At 41.0% G+C, this 25,373-nt stretch overlaps 3 protein-coding genes across 3 annotated transcripts; 2 read left to right on the plus strand and 1 right to left on the minus strand.

Moving 5' to 3' along the window:
- The first annotated feature begins 1,468 nt into the window (after nt 1-1,468).
- Nucleotides 1,469-5,864, plus strand: LOC4326674 (probable receptor-like protein kinase At2g42960). The gene is made up of 9 exons (XM_015755331.3): nt 1,469-1,539; nt 1,698-1,745; nt 2,073-2,835; nt 2,929-3,033; nt 4,280-4,402; nt 4,498-4,668; nt 4,771-4,900; nt 5,128-5,337; nt 5,415-5,864. Exons 3-9 carry the CDS (start codon nt 2,177-2,179, stop codon nt 5,544-5,546), a joined length of 1,530 nt encoding a protein of 509 aa, XP_015610817.1. The 5' UTR covers nt 1,469-1,539; nt 1,698-1,745; nt 2,073-2,176; the 3' UTR covers nt 5,547-5,864.
- A 4,473-nt stretch (nt 5,865-10,337) lies between these two features.
- On the plus strand, nt 10,338-17,702 carry LOC4326588 (aspartic proteinase oryzasin-1-like). The gene is made up of 14 exons (XM_015778704.3): nt 10,338-10,520; nt 10,779-11,298; nt 11,409-11,469; nt 11,971-12,065; nt 12,158-12,270; nt 12,811-12,979; nt 13,108-13,147; nt 13,237-13,301; nt 13,481-13,594; nt 13,729-13,793; nt 13,903-14,056; nt 14,129-14,245; nt 16,332-16,420; nt 17,430-17,702. Exons 2-14 carry the CDS (start codon nt 10,780-10,782, stop codon nt 17,512-17,514), a joined length of 1,686 nt encoding a protein of 561 aa, XP_015634190.1. The 5' UTR covers nt 10,338-10,520; nt 10,779; the 3' UTR covers nt 17,515-17,702.
- Nucleotides 17,703-21,116: 3,414 nt separating this feature from the next.
- LOC9271453 (uncharacterized) lies at nt 21,117-22,252 on the minus strand. The gene has a single exon (XM_015789899.3). The coding sequence runs from the start codon at nt 22,081-22,083 to the stop codon at nt 21,283-21,285; it is 801 nt and encodes a 266-aa protein (XP_015645385.1). The 5' UTR covers nt 22,084-22,252; the 3' UTR covers nt 21,117-21,282.
- Between the last annotated feature and the right edge of the window lie 3,121 nt (nt 22,253-25,373).

A 25,373-nucleotide genomic window follows, 5' to 3' on the forward strand; every position in this document is an offset into this window, starting at 1 on the left:
GCCCACACTTTTAATTTTTTACTATCTCTCCTTCATCTAAATTTACAGTAGATTTATAGCTCACTATTATACATGCTCTAAAACATGCAAGCGAACCGCGTGTCGTCCCACGCCCACGCGGTGGACCACCCGCGCCAATGATTCGGGATGATCACCGCGCGGCCGAGCGGGCGGGCGCGGTTGCTGCTGTTACGATCGATCCGTTCGGGTTCCGCCGTGGTGGCCGTGGCCCGTGGGCAGGCATTGGCGTTGGCGATGCTGCGTTGTCGCGCGAGGGTTTGTGGGGGGCGCGCCGCCCGCCAGCTTCCGCGGCGCGCGCGGCTGCGGCTGCGGCTGTCACTCACTCACCGGTGGGCTTTGGCTGTGGCATGCAAGCCTGGCCCTGTCGTCCCGGTGTCCGCGCCTTTCCAGTTTTCATCGCATTATTACGCGCGCGCGGGGGTGCATGGTCTGGTCCCCGGGCCGGTACGTTCGCCTGCGGGGATGGCGATGGGGCCCTGCTTTCGGGGCGGTACGTGATCGTCTGCATCAACCTGTCTCATGATGCTGTAGCAGTGCCATCATGCCGTGCTGTTGACAGTTGTGGTTGTTTAGAGCAAGTTCAATAGTATAGCCAACGACTAGCTCCGATTCATTTATAGCTAATCTAATAGCTCATTCATATAATAGTTACATACTATACTATTAATACTTGGTTCCACCTGTCATGCACACACTGTGTCTTAGAGTCCGTGCTACAGTTGGCTATAAATTTATAACCCGCTGTCCTTCTCTCTACTCATTTATCTCATTAAAATATGTTTATATCTGACTTATAGCCTGTTATTGTACCTGCTTTTACTACGTTCCCAATCACGAGCCCCGTTCCGGATTTCGCTCGTTTCGTCGTGCAGGCGGCGGTGGCAAAAACTCCGTATTTGTTCGTAGTCACTCGATCACAGGATGAAAGTTTTGAGAGAGAGAGAGAGAGTAGAAGCAGATTTTGGTCTCAGCAGTGCCACCGTGTCAGCAGGGGCAGCCGCAGAGGATCCGGGGAAGGCTGAGGAGGAGAATTTTATGGGCCGCGACGTACAGCTGTGACGCGGGATACGCCAAGAAGTGTAGCAAAACGGCAGAGCTCGTGGATTAAACAAACAGAGGATTTCGGTGAGGATTGAGGGGGAGTGGTGGCCGCACTCTCCCAGGCTCAGATCAGCCAGCCTGAATCCATGCTTATTCGGTCATGCTTATGCATGCAGTTATTCTATTCTGTCAGTTGACCTTATCCTGCAGACCAGCGAAATTGTTTTCCCTTCCCTCTCTTCCCCTGCAGCTGCAGCAGCAGCAGCAGCACAGCGCCACAGCCATTTTCACCGCTGCATCCAACAATCTACCGGACCATTTCTTTCTTTAATTGCCAGCCCACCATCTCTCCTTCACTTCTCCCTGATCCAGCCTTTAATGCTAGACCTGCAACATCCACCACCTTCCCTTTTACTCTCTCTCTCTCTCTCTCTCTCTCCGTCTTGGGCGTTACTTCCATCGCCATTGCTGGCACAGGTTGGATTCTTGTTCATGTTTCGCGAGGCAATCGTTGCTGTTCTTGCCTGCTTCTGTGATCTCAAGTTGTTGGCAGGAGTAGGGCGAAGTGTGGGATTTGGTCCTAACTTCTCACTGGTTCTTGGTTTTCTTTTTCCTTTTCCCTTTTGATGCTCCAGGTTCTTTGCTTGAGGGATGAGCAGATGGAGGTCCTATTGCCAAAAGTGGTAAGCTTTAACCTTCTTCTCATGTGATGACTGATGAGACTGGGGATCAAAAGAGAATTTTGGGAGTCCTCATATCCTTTTTCCTTTTGGCTGTCGAATTGCATATCTTTTTCTGCTTACATCGATGCATCTCACCGTCCCAAAAATACTGTACGTTTCTCTTGGGGCGCAATTCCTGCGTGGAGCAGGAATTGTGCGTTGTTGGGTTTCCTTGCAGGGCGTAGTTCAAGTGACATTTTTTTTCTTTATAAGCTGGACTTGCTTGATTGTTTCAATGCAAGAACAACTAAGTCATATGCATTTAAGAGCCTCATTCTCATTCTGCAGGGAGAAGAGTGCATCCACACTTGCTGAGGCCAACTAGGGGATCCCCATTGATGCAGTCCAACTGAAATTTCCCAATCTACACAAGAATTGAGCACGGGGCCACTATGGGTTCCAGTGATTTGAGTTCAGAGATGAGGAGGACGGTTCTTGGCCTAACATTGTGGGTCTGGATTGCAATTGGTGTGGTCGCTCTTCTAGTTGCCATTCTGCTGATGATATGCATTTGGATGGCATCCCGCCGCAAGACGAAGAGAACAATGGACAATTTGAGGCAAACACAGATCCCCATTTTCTCCAAGGAGATCCCGGTTGACAGGGTTGGCGGCCGCAGCCTTGCGCAGACAATGCATGAACGTGAGCAGCCTAGCTTCCCACCGCAAGACAAGCACACAAACCGGGAGCCGGGGAAGACGCTGGGGCATATGGCACTGAGCAAGTCATCGGAACCTGACAACATGAGCCAGGGGAGCTCAGTTTGCAATGTTGACCGTGCTGGTAGTGTGCATTCCGGTGAAGATGGTAGCACAGGGCATGGTAGGAAACCGTATTCTCCTGCAGCATTTGTGTCAGCGTCGCCGCTGGTTGGCCTCCCGGAGTTCTCTCATCTCGGCTGGGGCCATTGGTTTACTTTGCGTGACCTTGAGCTTGCTACCAACCGTTTCTCTAGGGAGAATGTGCTTGGAGAGGGTGGATATGGAGTTGTGTATCGTGGCCGTCTAGTGAATGGAACTGAAGTTGCTATCAAAAAGATCTTTAACAATATGTAAGCTCACAATTGGCTGCTAGCTATTGCTCTGATCTCTGTTTCTAACAATCTTACTCATTTACTTAATTACATTGCATGATGGGTTTGCAGGGGGCAGGCAGAAAAGGAGTTCAGAGTGGAGGTCGAGGCTATTGGCCATGTCCGGCATAAGAATTTGGTTCGGCTGTTGGGTTACTGTGTTGAGGGAGTGAATAGGTAAGTGAAGTGCCAGACATGATACACTTGCTCTGTTGTTTCTTTTCAGAAATGTCAGTTAGTAACAAAATTGTCTGTTTCTTTTTTTATTTATATATGTACTTGTAATGCTAGGCTAACCTGATTTTGCCTAAGTTTGTATGGACTATCGGAATGATTCTTAATAGATCAACTAAAGGAACTGCGGCCTTAATTTTGTCCTTTCAGATGTACAGATGAAAAAAATAAGGTCATGCTTTTTAGTAAACTAGCAAATTCCCTTTTATACTGTTTTTTAGATTGTACAAACTACATTCTACTATGTCCACATAGCTCTCCTGAAGACATGAAGTGAGAGTTGTCCTGCTGTATCTCCTAAGCTTTTCAGTTGTATCTTCAACCTTCCTTAGACTGCTCCTGCATTTGGCCCAATTAATTTTTCATGTATCCTATACAGATGATAATTGCCTACAGGGCTCCCTCATCCTCGCAAATCCAACATGTAATGCGGACACATGCTTCAAAGCACATCTATGGCACATAAAACATGTACTCCCTCCGTGTGAAAATATAGGGTGTATTTTGTTTCGTTAGGACAAGGTTTTGACCGAAGATTACTCTATTATGATATAATTTTTAGGACGCAAAGTTAAATTTATTAGATTCATATTCAAAAGTACTTGCTTATGATTATACTTTTGTATCACATAAATCATATTATAATATTGCAACAAAGTTTTGTCCTAACAAAACAAAATACGCCCTATATTTTGGAATAGAGGGAGTGCAATATTATTAGCCTTTTGCGTCAAAAAAAATATTATTAGCCTGCCAGCTCTGGTGCTGCAAAAAGAATAAACGGTGAGGTAATAGAGGGTTGAGTTGAGTTGGGCAAAGCCTGACAGTAATTCCCATAAAAAATAGAGGGTTGAGTTAGCCTTTGATTAATACTTCTACTCCATGCCCATATATTTTACAGTGATTATGATGTCAACAGAAAATGATGAACTATGAATTGCATTGGAGCATCATGAATTCTTTGTGTTGAGGCAGAATGCTATATTAGGTACCATTTTTCCATGACAAATATGTACACCTCCACAGATTAGCAAGAGTTGATTCTTCTCTTTATGAAATCCGTAACCCTTGGTCTTTTAAGGAAGAGCTAAACAAATTTGCATCACCTGTTTAGAAATTTGTGGTTGCATCTTAGGCTCTAGGATATATTGTATATCACAGAAATAATATGACAATGGTTTTTTAATAGGATGTTGGTGTATGAATTTGTGAATAACGGTAACTTGGAGCAGTGGCTTCATGGAGCTATGCGCCAGCATGGTGTTTTTAGCTGGGAAAATCGTATGAAGGTTGTTATCGGCACTGCAAAAGCGTAAGTTTCATCAGCTTCTCAGTCTATAAGATACATGTTGTTTCTGTTGTCGGAATTTGTTTGATGATATTTTGGCGGGTTAATCATGATCACAGACTAGCTTACCTTCATGAAGCTATAGAACCAAAAGTTGTGCACCGAGATATAAAATCAAGCAATATCTTGATTGATGAGGAATTTAATGGCAAGGTCTCTGACTTTGGATTGGCCAAGCTTTTGGGGTCTGATAAAAGCCACATTACTACTAGAGTGATGGGAACATTTGGGTATTTTCCTCTGCTAGCTACCCATTATTTGTACTCATTTGCATCCTTTGTTTGCCATATTTCAAGGAGTACAATAATTCTCATCCATTCTTCTTGATTTAGATATGTTGCACCTGAGTATGCTAACACGGGCATGTTGAATGAAAAGAGCGATGTTTATAGTTTTGGTGTTCTCTTGTTGGAAACTGTGACAGGAAGGGAACCTGTTGATTACAGCCGCTCTGGCAATGAGGTACATAATATTACTTTGATCCATGTTTTGTAATCGTTTGGTTCCTGTTATAATATCAGTATCTTTTTAGTACTGTTGCTGATTTTTTATGCATTTAAACATGATAGTTTAGTATTGTGCCCTTTGGTAAGTTTGTATTGACAACTTCTTATGAACATTATGCTTCTGCACTGCTGTTAGTCAAAAAAGACATTTTTATTCAGATGAAAACCAATTTCTTTCTTTAGGTCAATCTTGTCGAGTGGCTCAAAATAATGGTGGCAAACCGGAGAGCAGAAGAAGTGGTTGATCCAATCCTAGAGGTTAGACCAACTGTTAGAGCTATTAAGCGGGCTCTTTTGGTTGCGTTACGGTGTGTTGATCCTGACTCTGAAAAGAGACCTAAGATGGGCCAAGTTGTTAGGATGCTTGAGTCTGAAGAAGTTCCATACCGGGAGGTAATGATTGAAAAACCAAACTTGTTGTATACTGTAAGTAATAAAATTCTTGCTTAACATATCTTCATGTGCAAAAGGATCGGAGGAACCGAAGGAGTCGCACAGGAAGCATGGATATCGAGTCGATTGCAGAGGGCTCAAATTCAACCGAATTTGCAAACAAGGTAGAAAGAACTGGAAGCTCGACATCAGACAGGTCTCAGTCCTGAGTTCATAAACCTACGATCCATCCTGAGTACTCATCATCATCATCATTGATCAGCCTGGGATATGATGTTATTGATCACCAATGTGGTTACCGTTCTGATAGGGAGATGATTGGTAGGTAAAACCTAGCCATTAGGTCGAGTAGTAGCATTATTGGAGGGAAGGATTTCATGGTTCTTTTGTTGTTCAAAGTTTTTTGTGCTGTATAGGTATATGTTGGTTCTTTGGATGACCATTCTTGTGATCCACGAAGCTCGTTGGGTGTATGCATGACACGGATCATTCATTGGGTTTATGTGCTGTTAAGCTTTCAGTTTTCACTTGCTCCTCTGTTTGCAGACTTGCAGTGTTGTGCATGAGGGAATGGTGTTATCATCAGTTTCTCTCCCCTTGTATTGGTAGAATCAGCTACACGGTTCATTTGACCAGGCCATGTCAGTTTGACTGAGTTTGGTCGAGAGTATGATGTTTCTCATGATGCTTTAAGCCAAATGACAACACTGAATTTCACGGGATTTTCCTCTTTTTTTAACTAGTATATGGAGTATGATGTTTCTCATGATGCTGCACTACTAGTTTAGGTGAACGGAAAGTCTGAAACAATCAGGCTGTTTCAGTATGTTGATGTTGCCTCTTACGGCATGTCTAGACGTCTACTAGTGAATCGTCACAAAAGCACGAAACAACACTTTTACGCCTGTGGGCTTGTTTGGATCCTCTGGAATGTGGGCTTGTTTGGATCCTTCGGGCTATTAAATATTCCTCTAGAATCTTGCTATTTAGGAGTATTAAACGTAGATTACTGACAAAACCAATTCTATACCCCTAGTCTATTTTGCGAGACGAATCTAATGAGGTATATTAATCTATGATTAACGAATGATTACTGTAGCATCACTGTAGCAAATCATGGATTAATATACATCGTTAGATTCGTCTCGCAAAATAGCCTAGGGGTTATGGAATAGGTTTTATCAGTAATCTACGTTTAATACTCCTAAATAACAAGATTTCGGAGGGTTATTTAATAGCCCTCCGGATCCAAACAGGCCCTGTGTTTAGATCCAAACTTTGGATTTAAACTTCTAATTTTTTTTCATCACATCAACCTGCCATACACACACAACTTTTCAGTCACATCGTACCAATTTCAACCCAAACTTTCAATTTTGAAAGTAACTAAACACACCGCCTACGTTTGGGTCGTCCAATAGAAAGTCTCTCTGGCTGACCAGATAGTACAGTATTTTGGTCTCAGATAGTAGTACTACGGAAACATCTTTAAAATGTACGGCAAAAATATGAAAATAAAGTAAAACGAAGAGTGAAACGTTGTATAAACTGAAAAATGATTTTTTTTATGGGACGGATAAGTAATCACCTCGTACTAGAAGCACAATCATGAGTCCTGAATTTCCAGAAGCACATTTCGAGCTCTGACTTTCTAGAAGGAAACAGCCAGCGGAGCGAAATCAACTGGCCGCAACCCCAAATAATTGCACTTGCTAGCGTGATACGCTTAATATTACTAGCGTCAGCCTTGCTGTCACCTGAGTGAGTCAAACAGAATTGCTTCCGTGTACATCGAGACAGGACGAACCGATCAACCCTAGCGGCTAAATTTGACTCCATCACACGCAAAATCATCTTTCTTTATCATGATTCACACACTAACTATGAGACTAACAAAAAAGAAAAATACTTGTCAAACCTCCTTCTCCAAGCAGCATCGGAATCTTCCGGGCAAACCTTCACAGGCTTCAGGCCTCTTGTTGACCATGACCTAACTCTGACCATGAATCGTCTTCTACTCGTCGCCCTCTCATCTCATGTTGTAGTATTCCCTCCGTCCCAAAATATAAGTGTAGTTTTGCACTATTCACATCCAACGTTTAACTATTCGTCTTATTTAAAAAAATTTTATGATTATTATTTTTATTGTTTTTAGATGATAAACCATGAATAGTACTTTATGTGTGACTAAATATTTTCAGTTTTTTTATAAATTTTTTAAATAAGATGGACAGTTAAACACTGGGCACGGAAATCCACAGCTGTACTTCTTTTGAAACGGAGGGAGTAATTATTTAAGTACATCTTTTTCGTCTTCTCCACTCCATCTCCATGACTCCATCGGTCCATGGACTGGTACTAATATACGGAGAAGCATCGGAGCATTGGACGCATTCGAAATTTCAAATTCTGGCGGCACAGGCAGCGTCAAGCGTCAACTCGCCAACCGCGTGGGCGTCGCGCCACAATAAAAGGCTCCGGCGAGCAGAGGAGGAGGAGGAGGTCATACTCGTACGTACGTACACATCTCGAAGAACCACCAGCTGTGAGATCGTTCGACGACTTTGGATCGGATGGCTGCTGGCGTGGGCAAGGTGGGGGAGTGGATACGGAGGCGGATGATGCCGCGGAGGAGCAAGAGCAAGGCGGCCGGGAGCCGGAGCCGGAGCGAGGGCGACGGCGGCGAGGCCTTGCCGGCGCCGCCGCAGAGGAAGCTCCGTGCGCGGGCGTTGCCGGCGGCGCTGCGGTGGCGACCGCGGGGGCGCTTGCTGGCGGTGCTGTACGAGAAGGTGGTGTACCACCTGCTGTGGCTGGTGGAATCCATCGTCGTCGTCGCCAGGCTCTGCTTCTTCGTCATGCGCTTCGGCCTCAAGCAGCTCTGAGCTCTCTCTCATTGGTCTGGATTCTAGGGCTAGATAAATTTCGAGAAAAACAGTTCGAGATGTTTGGATTTCGCGAAATTCGTTCGAATTTTGTCGAGATTGTCTGCTCTGGGATCGAGAAGGAGAAGCGGGGGGAGAACAACAAATTGGGAGATTTTTTGAAGTGTCCCGTTGATTCTTTCTTCTTCTTTCTTTCGCGCTAATTTGTTTTGCCACTTTTGTGTGGCTTTATTTTCAGAGAAACTGTAAGTATCCTGCTGTCTGTGTATACGAGGAATTGTCTTTGTTTTTTAATCCCCTTGTGTAAATGTAAATGTTTCATCTGATCTCTGCCCGTAAAATGTTGTGACTTGAATGAAAATACCTGTGAATATTTCTGGAAATCGCTTCATATTTTGACCACAAATCAGGAAAAGTCTATTCGTCCCTTAATGAGACGTCTCTCTTTTTATAACATGTCGCAAAAAAATTGAAAAAAATTAACGGCGAATCTGCACCAGAAAACGATCCAGCAACTTGATCTCGCCAGCCGCGGGACCCGGATTAGAAAAGGTCAAACTGTTACCAATTCTGTTGCTGCATTTCTCATCTTTCCTGAACATTAGGGGACGCAAGTCGAAACAGAATCACTACCCAAACTAGAGAACAGAGCAGTAGTACTTACTCTGCAATTCACGCAAATGCGTGGATCAATCGGCCACAATCCTATACTAGTTTATACACGAAGCACCTAAACATGACAAAGAAACAAGAGCTTTTCTCTGATTTGACATTTTCTTTGATGATGCCGGATGTCCACAAGCCGGACAGGTAGGTACCAGCCTGGCTCGTTATGTGTAACGAGCTAAAACAGCAGCTCGGCTCGTTTCGAAAACATAACGAGCCGAGCCGAGTCGAGTTAAGTTAGCCACGAGCTGAGCAAGCTAACGAGCCACAGTCCTAGGTACCACACCACAATCCTCATTAAGGGACGGAACCTCATTCCTCAGTGCAATTGCAACTGCTTGACTACCTAAACACGAGAGTATACCGTTCGCCACGGCCACGACGGCCAATGCCTCACATAATGTCAGGCCCCGTTTAAACTTGCTGAAAATAACAATTAAATACGAACACACGAAACAAAAAAATCATTAGCGCATGATTAAACTAAAATTTAATCACTTTAAACTTGAAAATTGGATTTATCTGGTATTTTAAAGCAACTTTTATATATTAAGTTTTCGCACGATATATATCGTTTAGTAGTTTGAAAAACATGCTAACGAAAATCAAATATCTTAGAGTAAATTTCACAAAACTACAGATATTATGATCAAATTATCACAAAACTACATATTTAACTCGGTGTATCACAAAACTACACATTTAACACCAAATTTAGCAGAAAACTACACATTTAAGATGGAAGTGTCACAACACTGCATGTTTAGTAACTAAATTATTACAAAACTACAGGTTTAGAAGCAATTTAGTCACGAAGCAATAATGTTTATAGCTCTAACATAACAAGGGTGCAAGGGATTTAAACTCCAAAAATTGTAGTTTTGTGATAACTTCAATATTAAATATGTATTTTTGTGATACTTAATCTTAACTCTGTAGTTTTATGATAAATTTGGTGCTAAATCTATAATTTTGTGATACAACGCTTTAAATCTTTAGTTTTGTGATAATTTAGTTAAAATACCTGTAGTTTTGTGAGATTTACTAAATATCTTTAACTTTTTTTTAAAAAAAAAGCAGGCCGACTCTAGTTTGCTGCTGCTAAATAGCCGCCTAGCTAGCCGGGACGTGGAGTGCGGCGCATGCAAACATCTGGTCGCGTCGCGTCTCGTGCCCCCAAAGGCTGCGTTGCGGTTGTGGGCCATCTCGCGCGGTGGATCGGAATATGATCGGATGGCCGAGCATCGCGGCCGTCGGCCGGCCGGTGACATGGGCGTTGCTCCTACTGCCACTTCGGGGTTCAGTGAGGAAATGTGAGAATCCTTCGATTAGCTAGCTAGCCTTCCAAGGCACTGCACAGGGTCCAGTTGACAGTGTTACGTGACGTACGCAAACCTATACCGTCTCCGGTGAAGCATACTACCATGACGCTGCACTGCATGTTCGGATGTATTTCCAGCGTCGTTCAAGGATGTACTCCATCTCCAGGTAGATCAGATTTGCATGTACTTGTGTCCCGGCTGGTGTAGCTCAGTTCGTACGTGTTCTGCCTTTATAAGTAGCGCTTAAGCACGGCAATAATTTCTCAGACGCCCTCCGCTGATCTCCAGTTCTCTAACATTCTACCTCTTCCAGGTGAGCAGTTACTCTGAGATGAATTAGCAAGCTCTTTTTTGCCAATTCGAGAAATGCTCTTGAGATGAATTAGCACGGGGTCAAGATTATATTGCTAGACCCCGCAAAAGAAAAGATTATATTGCTAGAATTATTTTCATGCCGTTTCATTAATTCTGACATTTTATCACACAAACATGCATGATGTACATATTTGTCATGCTTGAAGCTTTGCCGAACTATTATTGCTGCGCCTCATCTGTATATTCTGCTGATCAGAATGGGTCACACAGCCAGTCGGATATGTACCCTTCTCTCGATCCTCTTCGTTTCTTGTATGCTTGCATCTGCTGCCAATGATGGACTGATCCGCATCGCGCTGAAGAAGAGACCGATCATGGAGAGCATCTACGGTGAACTAGTTCCCAAGAGTGGTACAGTGGACCACGAGGTTGCACTTGGGTATTCTGGCGTCAGGATGAATTCGGCAGATGAGGGATTCTACGATCCGGTCACGGAAGCCATTAACCATGTTCGTGTGCATCAGCAAAGAATGCTCAGGGACATAGAGGCTGCAGCCATGGAAGGGAGGCTCAAGCATTTCTGGAGTTACAGAGGGTTCAGAGAAAGGGGTAGCCTGAAAAATGGCACTCAGAATCATCCTCTAGCGCTGAAGAACTTTCTGAACGCTCAGTATTTTGGGGAGATCGGAGTTGGCTGCCCACCGCAGAATTTTACGGTGGTCTTTGACACCGGGAGCTCCAACCTCTGGGTCCCTTCCGCCAAGTGCGTTTTTTCGGTAAGAAGCTACGGCAACACATGTTTTTTCTTCCTTACTTTTGCATTTTGGGATTCATGTTATGCTAGGTTGATAACTCACTTATTTCTTTTTTGCTGTTGTGGGAACAGCTTGCCTGTTACTTCCATCGGAAGTATGAATCAAGAAGTTCCAGTACTTACATGGAGAATGGTATTCTTTCTCTACCAGATATCTACCAATTTAGTACATTGTGGATTGTTTGTTGCTCAGATTCTGTACTAGTTCTCAAATTTGAAAAAAATCTGTGATAGGAAAACTTAGAAGGGGAAAGTGTGGGTGTGCTCTGTGACAAGTTCAAGTCAACTTTAACTCAATTTTGTGTTACCATCTATTGTCAAATCATTTATCTAACAATTCAGCTTCCAATTGCTAGATATTCTCAGCTGAATGAACTTCATGTGGGTTAACTACTCACCCAATATACTTTAGGTGAAAAAGCCATAAAAATAAGATATAAATTGGTTTCTTAGTTGAATTATATTTGATTTGACATCATTTCAGCCTCTGTTTCTTTCTATCCGTGTTATACATTTTTTTTTCTGATAGTACTTGCCAAAGAATACATATTTTTTATTATTATTATACATAGTGCTTCTAATAGGACTAATACTTCGTGATGATCTCACCTCTCCATTTCCATGTGTTATTCAGGAACACCTGCTTCCATTCACTATGGAACAGGATCTATTCATGGTTATTACAGTCAAGATCAAGTTACCATTGGTGATCTAGTTGTCAATAATCAGGTTCTTTTATCATTTTCGAAATTATATGCTTAATCTGACAGAACACTATGAACTGTCAATGCTCATGTTACTGAACTGAATTATGTTCCCAGGAATTCATTGAAGCTACTCATGAGCCTGGTCTTACGTTTCTAGCAGCAAAATTTGATGGCATCCTTGGACTTGGATTTAAGGAAATTTCAGTTGAAGGTGCAGACCCAGTCTGGTATGATAATTTCAACTATGATATTACTGTAGTTTTTCAGGATGTTTGAATAATGAATTAGTCGGTGCCATTGTTCTGGTGTTTGTTTGTTTTTTTTTATGACCCTTATTTGACATGAATCAATCACCACATCTTGATTCAGTCCGGGAGTGATCTCAAGATGGTTGTATCATCTTGATGTAATTATCTTTATTTCAATAAAATCTTTCTTTTCTAAAAACATCTTGATTCAGAAGTTGGGATGGAAGTAATCCTTTTTTCCACTGCATACTTCAATGGCTGTCTCCTTTTTTTTAATGGTCAAGCCAATTTTATGACACAAATCCTAATAACAACGACAGCACAAATCTTGCTGATATATATTGCTATCATTTACCACGGTAACACCTGCAATATCACCTAGTGTTTGGTTTTCTTTGTGAACCTCTTGTTGTTCATTAAATGGGAACCTGATACAAAGTATGCCATAAATATTTTTGTGACTTATCACTTGACTGTCCTGTTTTTTTGTGGCATTTAACATTTTCAGTAGTCTACCAGGTACAATATGATTCAACAAAGCCTTGTGACTGACAAGGTATTTTCCTTTTGGTTAAATCGAAATGCAAACGATATCAATGGGGGTGAGATTGTGTTTGGAGGTGCTGACGAGAGCCATTACAAAGGTGATCATACATACACCCGAGTTACTCGGAAAGCTTATTGGCAGGTTAGCAGTAAGTTTCAGTCTTCATAAGTTACATAGTACAGTTGCCTGACCTGAATCTTCTATAATTTGTCCTTTCTACAAACTTTTTTGAAAATTTAACTTTGTTTCCATCATCGGTAAACGTGCAGTTTGAAATGGGAGATTTTCTTATTGGAGGCAGGAGCACTGGTAATGCTCTATGCTAGTTTGCTTTTCCAGTTCCAGGTCTACAAATAATTGCGTTCCTCTTGCCTGATTGATGATGTATGTCATGACAGGAATTTGTGTTGACGGTTGTGCTGTCATAGCAGACTCAGGAACTTCGTTGATTGCTGGTCCTATAGTAAGCGATCCATATCCTTCCACATGTTTCATCTTAACTTTGATAATTTTCTTTTATGTTTGTTGCATAGCAAATCAAAGTACTCACTGAATCCATCGTCTCAGTGAGAGGTTTACTTTTATTTTTATTTTATTTTATGTTTTTGAGAGGTTTATATTGGATTACTTGCTGTTGTGTAGGCTGCTATTGCGCAGATCCATGCACATATTGGAGCCACCGGTGTGGCAAACGAAGAGTGCAAACAAGTTGTTGCTAGACATGGGCATGAAATGCTAGAGTTGCTGCAAGATAAGGTTGGAGCTCTCTTCTTCAGAGTGACTTGCATTTGCTGTACTTACTACTTCGTCAGCAAGATGCAATGTCTCCATTTCTGTTTCTTTCACTTCAGAATCTCAACTCCATATGCATGGTTGGATGTTGATTGCAGACACCACCAGCACAAGTGTGTTCCAAAATTGGGCTCTGCAAATCCGATGGAGCGCATGGAATTAGGTGCTGTGGCAAATTAAACAACATTTTTCTAGAAAAAGAAATTCTTCTTTGTACTTTGTCTATTTTGGATTTCCATCATAATCGTATATGCTTCTTCTGAATTCATCAGCGATGGCATTGAGAGTGTGCTGGGTGAGACGCACAAATCTGCAGACGAAGTTTCTGACGCTACGTGTAATGCATGTGAGATGGCAGTTACATGGATGCAGAGCGAATTTGTTCAGAACCATACAAAGGAGGGCAAGTTGGAGTATGCTAATCAGGTATGGCTATACGAAGTGTTACTGTTTTTATTCATCGAACAGTTCTAAACCAGTAGCCGTGTTGAATGACAGCTCTGTGGCAACATGCCTAGCCCAGTAGGATCATATGTGGACTGCAGACACATCGGTCACTTGCCGAACGTCGCATTCAGCATAGGTGGAAGAGCATTTGAGCTGACACCGGAGCAGGTATTGCTCTCTAATAGAGTATTAGTATTATGTCTTTCTTTCTTTCTGTTTTGCTGCTTCCCTGAATATTCCCCGGAATTCCAACTCTTATTAGAATATACTTCTCTACTACTTAAAAAAATAAGGGATGCTTACTTCGTCTGTCAAAAAAAATAGCGAAAAAATAAAAAAAAGTCCGACTCCTTCGTCTGTAAAAAAAATAGCGAAAAAATAATAATAAAAAAGGTACGACTCCTTCGTCCGTAAAAAAAATAGCGAAAAAATAAAAAAAAAAGTCCGACTCCTATTCCTCTCAGAAAAAAAAAGTCCGACTCTATATCCGATTCCCCTTTAAAAAGGAAAAAATAAAAGGCACCACTTATTTCGGTTTGAGTCTGAGATCCCAGGCACCCTCCTCTCGGTTTCAATCTATACAATGATATCACATACATCTTGGTGAAAAAAATTGATGTGCCGAATTGAAGATCTATTTGCAAAAATGGAACCTACAGGTCGAGAGCATTTCATTTTCATATGATTTTAATTACTTTTGCATTCGAGTCCCTATAATTTTTATATTTACATTTGAGTCCCTATAATTTTGCAATAAGGTACTTGAGGTTGTTTTTGTTAAAAAAATGATAAAAGTGAGAGAACAAAGGCAGAAAGGTGCATAAAAAGAAAAAGAAAAGCCGCAAAAAAAAAAGGAAAAACAACAACAACAAAAGTCCGTTTCCCCTAAGTGAAAAAAATGGTTCGTAAAAAATAAGAAGCTGGTTCGTATAAAATAAAAAATGCATGTGAGAAAAAAATGGAAAGGGCGAAACAAAGTCCGATTTCTAATCAGTATATATCTCTTCTCTATCTCTAATCTAATCTAACTATTTAAAAATAGAAAATACACGAGAAAATAAAAACCGTTCAAAAAACGCGTGAGAAAAAAGTCAGAAAAAAGCACAAAAAAAACACACTAAAAAGGTTTTACATCTTCCATAAAACAAAAAAAAAAGCGCGAGAAAAATTATTTCCATCGCTGGTAAAAAATTTTTAAAAAAAACATGCGAGGAGAAAACTGTCAAAAAAAGCGCCATTTCTAAAAAAAATGGTTTGAAAAAACCGCGCAAGAAAAAAAAACACCATCTATTAAAAAACAAATCGCTCTGAAAAAACTGTCAGAAAAAACACTAAATTGATGGACACTTGAGTCGGATAGAATCCATTGATTTTTTGCCATCTACTACACGGCTTTTATTTCGTCACATATTCTCCTGTATTGGAAAAAAGCAAAAAATAACATTTGAAAAAAACAAGAAAAAAACGCGTGAGAAAATGATTGTTAGAAAAAACATGCAAAAAACACACGAGAAAATAAAAGAAAAAAAGGGGAGAAAAATATGGTTTTCATCGTCAGTAAAAAAAGTAAAAAAAAACATGGTAGGAAAAAACTATAAGAAAGAAATGCGCCATTTCTGAATAATAGTTCGAGAAAATCACGCAAGAAAAAAAAACACCGTTTATAAAAAAACAAGCCGCTCATCATAATACAAACATTGTCATTAACATGATTATGCATGAAAAACATATATTATCATTAGAATTTTTTCACCCGTTGCAACGCACGGGTATTTTTGCTAGTGGATTATAAAATATAAGTAGAAATAAATATTTAATTTGCATCATGCATTATTTCCTTGATTTGGGAAGCCCAAAATCCTGGCCCATCCTCATGAGGCCTTGTTTGGATGGGTATTAATTTCAGCCCATTGATATACCGGCCCATGCTGCACACGAATGGTCCGAGATTTTCCCTTTTCTGGTCCATCCACGGAGATGGCCCAAGCCACAAGGTGTCGTTTTCCAAGTTCAAATTAGTCGTAATCTATTTTTCTGTATTTTGCCTTTCTAGTATGATGCTTTCTCTGTGTCCATTTGTTCGGCTCAGCTTTATGGATTACCATTTCATACTGTTTGGTTTCTTATTTTGTTGTTTACAATATAACGATTGACTAACTGCCATCCTCCTACGGAGAAGTTCTTTCTATGATATTAAAAGCCATCGAAATTTCACCCAAATACTCCTGTTTAATACAGTTTTCCTGTTAAGCAGTACATTCTCAAATTTGGAGAGGGATTCCTGGCTCATTGTATGAGTGGATTCACGGCTTTAGACATTCCTCCTCCAATAGGTCCTCTCTGGTAAGACCGTCATATGTGTGTAACTTTTGTTTCAACCTTGCTCCCATGGACCTTTTTCTTTATAAAAGTTTCCGGATCTCAGTAGTACAACACAATACTCTTCCTGGTTATAAATATTTAATATTTAGAATAAAATTTGATAAAACTTTAAATTCCGAGCATCAGTAATTTCTCGTATACTTAGTTTATAAACAAAATAAATGGTAGTATACATACATTCGTCTTGAAAAATGCTATCATAATAATATAGACGTTTGTTATAAAATTTTTGTAATATAAAATTGTGCGGGTAGGTAGATGGATTGATCTACTCGTTCAACATGTATGTGGTAATTAATATGTAGGGATGTCTACTATATTAATCATAATATGCAGAAGTATTGATGTAATTTTACAGAGTTATTCGATCTGAATGTAACATGAAAAAGGTAAGCCAGACGGTAGAACACGGAGAACTAGAATGTAGAAGATCATACTTATGAAAGGATGGTTACTATTACTTGCAATTTTATCATATAAATAAAGTAAAAAAAAAGGGAAGTGATTGCATATGAGGATGAGTTCCTCATTGAATAAGCCTTCACGAGTTCATTCCCGTACTCTGCCAAATATGGATAAGCCACCATAAGCTTGAGCAATATTGTTAATTAATTTCATGATAATTAGTGTTTTGCCTACTCTAGCTCCCTCAAATAGTTCGATTGAATTTTAGAAGTTTCACGGAATCTTGTTCAATGTTAAATATTTATGAAAAGTGGTAGTATAAATACTATGCATTTGTATGCCGATTTGTAAGAATTAGATTGGAAAATATTTAATTTGACTTATTTTCAGCTTAAAATGCATAATTTTTATTTTTGCAAAGATGGCGATAAGCTAACTAGACATATATATTTCACTGGAGGTAATTAAATGATACTAAGTGGTTGCCTTTGCAGTTCGCTTTTATCAGATGCATGTGACTCCTCAATCTTATACGATCGTTCCTCTGTCCCCCTCATTTATGCAGGATATTAGGCGATGTGTTTATGGGGGCTTATCACACCATCTTTGACTATGGCAAAATGAGGGTTGGATTTGCAGATTCAGCGTGAAAGACTAGCATTTCACATTTTTCACTGCTGCAGTAGTGCAACACTACTTCAGTGGTGTAAAATGTGTTCATTCATACATGTTACAGTACTCTGTATCTCTGCAAACTCCAAATCTCGAATAACATCTGACAATAGTTGAGGCCGTATGTGTTCTTTGAAAACCTTTGAATTAAGGTTGTTCAATCTTAGTACTAGTGTTTTACTGCCTGCGTTCATTTATATGTCGTTCAGAATTACTACACAATTAGCCATCAGCTAACAAGCCCTGAATATATACTTATGTGTGGTGCAGTGTCACAGGCTCACAGCCATGTCAATCTCTTGCTGTAAAAACTGAAAAGGCAACATGCTATATATATAGCCTTAGTTTTTTATATACTCAAACTGAATAATTGGCCTGTGCCAACCCAGTCTCTTCATACTGTAGAAGAAATATAGTATAAATGATGCAAGAATTGTCATGTCAGTGACCCGTAGAACCTACTCTAGCTAATTAGCCTCAGTAATGTTCTAATGTAACCGGGCTCCGGCAGTCCGGCCCCCTCAGGACTCCTAACATAGTACTTCAAAAACACACAGAAATAGAAAAAATATAGAAATTATTAAGGTGACATATCTAGTTGATTCTTAGAAATGCTAAAATACAGGTGTTGTGTGAAACTTGTAGTTTGAATGCTCCAAATGTGTAGGAATTTTGGAGAGATGGACCCAAGAAAAGTTTCCTATAAGGTCCAACTTCATGTTAAAAATTCTCTAAAACTCCCATGAATCAAGCCATTCCACGAGAACTTTATAGGAATCTGAAGTGCCCATTTCTTTGTTCTAAAGGAGCACATGGGAAAAATTCTATAGGATGTCCCTTTGAATCGTAGGAATGAAAAAAAAAGAGGAATAGGAAAAAAAATATAATTCTAACAGAAATGCAAGTGCAAAACATAGTATTGCAAAATGCTAAAAAAACGTAGGAATAACCGTTTGATTGAAGCACAGAAAAAAACGCAAGAATCGGATAAGAGAGATAAACTCAAAGGAAATTTTCCAAGAGAATGGAACTTTTGCTAAGTTTTCTTTAAAATTTTTATAGGATTGTTTATTTCATACGAATTACAAATGATATGATAGGATAGGATTCAATCCTTGGTTGTAAAGGCCTTTATAGAAAATTTTCTTATAGAATTGAAAATCTCTAAAATTATTGTTTTTCCTATAAATCAAATAGGCCATCCTACAAAAATCATTTATTTTCCTTTATTTCAAAAGAGACCTCAGTTTAGTTTCCATGTTGTACCCCAACTGTGTAGTGTAACATTATTGGTTAACCCGGGGCCCCTGCTCTGAACTAGGAGTAGCTAGATTCTAGTAGTAGTGTAGAAAATTAAGAGCTAAACCATTCATCATGCATGCATATGCACACAGCGACACAGGCAAGGAGCATCCGGCCGGCACACTAGTTTACATGCTACGTACGACTGCTAATGCTAGTAGCCTACTCCCTCCGTCTGACGCCGTTGATTTTTTAAGCATATTTGACTGTTCGTCTTATTCAAAAATTTTAAGTAATTATTTATTCTTTTTCTATCATTTGATTCATTGTTAAATATACTTTTATGTATACATATAGTTTTATATATTTCACAAAAGTTTTTAATAAGACGAACGGTCAAACATGTTTAAAAAAAATCAACAGCGTCAAATATTTAGGGACGGAGAGAGTACTATTTATGTATGTGCATTTAGGGCATCCACAAGGTATGTATGAGAGGATCTTAAAGCCTCTAGAGTGGATATTATACATTGTAGAAGTAGTCTACTAGTCTTTATACTTAATGTTGATTTGCAGTTACTCAGCAACTGATATCCATCTTGCAAGCTTTCAGATCAGGCGATCAGTGCCAGAGAAAATGTCATATATACCAACATTTCAATTCATTATATATATATATATATATATATATATATATATATATATATATATATATATATATATATATATATATATATATATATATATATATATATATATATATATATATATATGTGTGTGTGTGTGTGTGTGTGTGTGTGTGTGTGTGTGTGTGTGTGTGTGTGTGTGTGTGTGTGTGTGTGTATGTATATATATATATGTATATATACATATGTACATATATATATACATACATATACATATATATATGTATATATATACATACATATATGTAATATATATATATATATATACATATATACATATATACATATACACATATACACATATACACATATACATATACATATATACATATACATATATATATATACATATACATATATATATATACATATATATATATATATACATACATATATATATATATATATATATATATATATATATATATATATATATATATATATATATATATATATATATATATATATATATATACATACATATATATATATACATACATATATATATACATATATATATATACATATATACATATATATACATACATATATATATATATATATATCCCTTTCACTTGCATGGATTAGCTACACTCATGTTCTTTTTACCTGAATAGATCGACTCGTGTTGGCAATCATGCACGGCTGCACGAATAGTAAGTACTTGGGGGGCATGCAAGGTTGGCATGGCATATGTACGTTGCAACTGTTCATACGGAGAAAAGGCATGCGTGCGATGTACCGAAATGTGTCGCCACTGCTGCTCTCATATCATGTCCATTAGCACAAGTAAACTTGCCGTCTTCACCCCACTACTGAAAAAAAACCATTTTTCCAGACGATGGCTAGTTGATCTCGAGGCTCCCGAAATGTGCTAGTACAAAAATCATAGTAGTAGTAGTATTTTTCTCAATCTATATGCGGAGTAGATGACTTTTGCGGGAATATCACAAGAATTAAACTAAGTTATGAAATTCATGCGTTTTTAGGGCCCTTTGATTTGTTAAGAAAAACACAGGATTTGGAGGATTAATTACAATCCTATAATAAACTATTTCATATGATAAACTTTGAAACAAATGATTGAATCAAATCCCTTGGAATTCCTATAGAATTGAGATTTTGGAGAAAATTTAGTAAGAGTTTTAACCTCTTGAAAGTTTTTCTTTGTGTCTATCTCTCTCATCTAATTTCTACGTATTTTCTGTGGTCCTATCAAATGATCATTTTTATATTTTTCCTAAGTGTTATAATACTCTGTTTTAAACTTGCATTTCTATCAAAATTCTATATTTTTTTATTCCTCCATTTTCTTATTGATTCAAGAGACTATTAAGTTGTACTACGATCAATGATGGCATTAAACGGGGTCCAGTAATCTGTAATCCAGTCATGCCATTCATCTGTAGTAGTATGGGTGTGTTTAGTTTCAAAGGTTTTTTTTTCTAAACTTCCATACACAATTTTTCAGTCACATCGTTTCCAATTTCAACCAAATTTCATACTTTGGGCCGAACTAAATTTGAATTGGTCCTATGTCCTGCCATTCATTTGGCGCTACGGAGAAATTTGAATTGGTGGTGGTTTGTACCAGCAGTACATTGGCAGCGTAAGAAGCTTTGGACGAAGCAGTGGGCACAGACACGCCAAAAAGCAAACAAAGAAAAGAAACATTTCCAGATGCTGGGAGGACAAGAGACAAAAGGCAAAACTTGTACACCAAACAAGGCACCAAGACATTCTTTACACGCTTCCCCACCCGATCGATCCTTTCAACACTCATCATCACGCTCTTCGAGTCTCGGAGAGGCGAAGGCCTCACTTCACTTCAACAGCAGCAGCAGCAGCACTCGTCTCGTCTCCGGCGCCGGCGCCGGCGACCAGGACGAACGACTCCTCCCGGTGGAACCGCGTCTGCTGCTTCGCGATGAACGCCTCCACCGCCCTCCGGAACTCCTCCTCCTCCTTCTCCCCGCCGTCGTCCTCCTCCATGCCCCAGTCCGCCAGCGACGCGGACGACGACGACAGGGAGCGGCGGCGGCGGCGGCACCGCTCCGACTCCGACCGGCGCAGCTCCGGCGACGCCGCCCTCGTCGGCCTTCTGCCGCGGCCGACCTTCTCGGACCTGCTCCGCCGCGGGGCGGCGCGGGCCGGCGTCACGTGCACCGCCTGCTTGTCCTCGAACACCGCGCCCTCCTCCTGATCCGCCGCGGCCGCCCCGGTGATCGCGGCGGGCAGCGGCGGCAGATGCGCGCCCGCGAAGGAGAGGAACTGGTCGTGGACGTCGTCGTGGTCGTCGGAGCAGGATGATGAGGAAGAGGACGAGGAGGAGGAGGAGGGGCGGTCGCGGCGGGAGAGCGCGACGAGGAGAACCACGATGCCGTTGGCGAGGAGGAAGACGGAGCACGGGTGGAGGAGGAAGGACGCGCCGACGCGGAGCACGGCGCCCGCCGCGCCCGCCGCGACGGGGAGGAGGGGGAGTGAGCGGGAGAGGAGGACGGCCAGGGCCAGCGCCTCCGCCGCGCGCACGACGCGCCACATCACGCGGAGCCTCGCCGCGGCGGCGCCCGGTCTTCCGGCATCGTCTGCTGCTGCTGCTGCTGCGGCGGCGACCGTCATGGGGAGCGGTGGCAATGGCTGTCGAACGCGGCCGCTGCGCTGCGCTGCGACGCCGTCGGTTCCGGCTTTTGGTTGGAGAGTGTGGGACGCTGGTGCGCGTGAGCGGCGAGGCCAATGGTTTTTACTCGTGCGGGTGATGAGTGATGGGAGAGTGGAGTGGGGATAGTGTGAGGCGTGCGTGCGTTACCAGTTCAGCGCTTTTACAACTGCACGGGTTGGGTACAGCAGATGAACAGATCTTCTAGAATTCTTGGGCCCTTTTTTTTTTTCTCCAATGGATTCAATGGCCCCGGATGGGTACAGCACAGGTAGAGGCATGGAAGCCATGGACGGCTTTAGGTTAGTTCTTCGTGTCCGAAAATGCAAGTGTGTGGTATGTACTCCCTCCGTCCGATAAAAAACCAATCTATGTAATTAGATATGACATATTCTAGTATTACGAATTTGGACATACCTCTATCTATATTCATTGTATACTAGAATATGTCACATCCAGGGTTTACGATTCCGACATGCCCTTCTGTTTCGGGCACAGGCGGAATTCGGAATTTCGTGAAATCCGGTGAAAAACCAGTAAATTCCAAACTAAACCAAAATTTGAATACAAATCCCTAAGCTGCCGACAAGTTCTCAAAAACCGGTCGGTTTTAGCGAAATTCCGATCAAAATTATCGAAATTATTGAAATTATCGAAATTTCGATCAGTAATTTGTAATAAAGGTAATTTGCTTAAATTCTTTTTTTTTCATGATGTAAGTTTTAGTAAATACACACAATACATCATTTTTTTTGAAAATTTATATCCCAATAAGTTTTATGAATATCATAGTATTTATCCTATGAGTCGTGATTAGAATCACAATCTCTAGCCTGCTTCTTGGTTGCCGATTAGGGTAGTATCGGAGTTTCAGCCGATCTTACCTGATTTAACTATATTTGCTTTGTATGCTTTACTGACATGTTAAATCTGCCCTTTATGCCAAGATCTTATTGCATTCAAGTATATTAGGCTCTTGTTTGGTATATTCTGCTTGCTTTAATATCTTAACATAGAGTGGTATCGGAGTATTAGCCGATACATACTAGATCTATCTGATTGGCTATGCTATAAACATATATAATCTTATTATTAATATATATTTCGATCTATGTGATTTTACTGTCTCGGCATGGCGACCGATCTATCCCAATCACTTGAGTTAAGTATATATCGATATAAGGATTATATATTGTTAATATCTACAGCCGATCGAGTAGATTTAGTTCTGTTTTATTTATTAATGCTTGCCGATCGATGCATATATGACATCGGCTCAAAGATAAATGATATGTCATTGGCACCTAGCCGATCGGCTATTGTTTATAGGTTTAACCGCGGTTTCTTTGCCTTTATTTCTTGTTGATTGCAGGATCAAATCAACTGGCACGCTAGCATACCCGAAGGCGAGTTTTGGACCTGCACTGGAGTTAAGCAGATCTCCCAGGCCTCGTGTTTTTCATCAACACGCTTTTGGCACGCCCAGTGGGACCGATTAGAAGTCAACAACAGTTTTCCCCATGGCCGAGAAACTGCCGCCATCGCCGTCCTCGGCTAGTCCAGGTTCTGTTAATGAAAAGATCCAGTAGCTGGGCTTATCTGAGGTTAATGAAGGCAACATCATGACCATCACTCCAGACAAGTTGACACCTGATCAACAGAAAGATTTTGACGCAATGATGCAGCAAGCACGGAACCAGTTCTTAAACTCATTCATGCAGACCCGCAAGGGGACAGTGGTGCAGAAGTATAAGGTGAAGGTAGTTGCTGATGTTCCTGGGACCGGTTCTTCTAAGGATGGAGAAGTGAAACAAGCTCCAGATGGTTCGGCTCAACCGAGTAATAAAGGTGCTGCAGATGGCTTTCAAGGAAATCAGGGTGATAGCTCTCAAGGAGTGCAGGGTGTTCAAGGTGATGGTGCTCAGGGAGTTCAAGGTGAAGGCCCTAATCAAGACGGCAATGCGGCACAGTTGCAGTTCAACAACTTCCAGGATCAAGTTGACTATGCCGTGCACCATGCTTTGATCAATCAATCTGGAATATTAGTCAACACTTTGTCAAACATGGTGAAAACAATGGTTGATGGTTCAATGGCTAAGTATCAGGCTACAGGACCGGTTTATCTACCAGGAGGGGTGTTCCCGAATTATCGGCCACTAATCACTGATAATCAGCCAGCTGTCTAATCAATCCCTCTTAATGCACCATCGGCTCAGCCGATGGCGCCAGTATCAGCTCCTGCACCTGCTGCACCATCATCGGCTCCAGGCCAATTAGTTAATCCTCGGTTGCTGGTGAGAGAACAATAACAACATAGTGGACAGAATATGAATCGGCTAACACAAGATCAGGTTGCATCTATGTTCTTACCTCCTCAACATACTGTTGATCCAACCCAGCAGCAGCCGATTCAGCAAACGCCACCAAGGCAGCAGATTGTGCAGCCGATTCAACAAACACCCCCAATCCAACAGGTCGTGCAGCCAATTCAGCAGATGTCACCAAGACGGCAGGTTCTACAACCAATTCAGCAGACACCATTAAGGCAACAGGTCATTCAACCGATTCAACAGCAAGGTTTGATGAATGCATCGGCTGGATTTACAACACCTGGCAGTCAGCCTGGGCAGCATGCTACGAGTCAAGTTGTCCCAGAGCACTTGGTTCATCATGTACAGCCAGATCAAACGGTGATACCTCAAGTTGTTCCTGAACATTTGGTGCGTAATATTCAGCCAGATTTTCAAAATTACCAGGGGGGCAATTTGAATTATCAGTATCAGCCTCCATCACCACAAGTTCAATATCAGCAGGGAGGATCGGCTCAACCTCAGTTTGTTCCTCAATACAATCAATTTGAGCCCATGCCACAGCAACCTCAAGGAGCACCTCAGCAACGACCATGGGCCGATATGATTGCGGATGTAATGAAGGAGTAGTTTGGGCTTAGGCTGAAAGACGCTGGAAATTTGTACCGACAGCCTTATCCCGAATGGTTTGAGAGAGTTCCTTTACCTAATCGGTTTAAGGTTCCAGACTTTTCAAAATTCTCAGGGCAGGATAGTACATCGACTTATGAACACATCAGCCGATTTTTGGCCCAGTGCGGTGAAGCATCGATTCTGGATGCCTTAAGGGTTAGGTTGTTCCGATTGTCTTTGTCTGGATCGGCCTTTACTTGGTTTTCTTCTTTACCATATGGATCAATTAACAGTTGGGCCGATTTGGAGAAGCATTTTCACAGCTATTTCTA

The sequence above is a fragment of the Oryza sativa genome, chromosome 1 (genome assembly GCF_034140825.1).
Source record: "Oryza sativa Japonica Group chromosome 1, ASM3414082v1".
Lineage (NCBI taxonomy): Eukaryota > Viridiplantae > Streptophyta > Magnoliopsida > Poales > Poaceae > Oryza > Oryza sativa.

Bases quoted from the DNA above. Each gene is read 5' to 3' on its own strand.
- LOC4326674 (XM_015755331.3), top strand. From the start codon at position 2,177: ATGGGTTCCAGTGATTTGAGTTCAGAGATGAGGAGGACGGTTCTTGGC. The intron at 4,403-4,497 runs GTAAGTTTCATC...TCATGATCACAG, and splicing joins GTTATCGGCACTGCAAAAGC to ACTAGCTTACCTTCATGAAG. The intron at 5,338-5,414 runs GTAATGATTGAA...CATGTGCAAAAG, and splicing joins AAGAAGTTCCATACCGGGAG to GATCGGAGGAACCGAAGGAG.
- LOC4326588 (XM_015778704.3), top strand. From the start codon at position 10,780: ATGGGTCACACAGCCAGTCGGATATGTACCCTTCTCTCGATCCTCTTC. The intron at 11,299-11,408 runs GTAAGAAGCTAC...TTGTGGGAACAG, and splicing joins CCGCCAAGTGCGTTTTTTCG to CTTGCCTGTTACTTCCATCG. The intron at 16,421-17,429 runs GTAAGACCGTCA...TCATTTATGCAG, and splicing joins CCTCCAATAGGTCCTCTCTG to GATATTAGGCGATGTGTTTA.
- LOC9271453 (XM_015789899.3), bottom strand. From the start codon at position 22,083: ATGACGGTCGCCGCCGCAGCAGCAGCAGCAGCAGACGATGCCGGAAGA.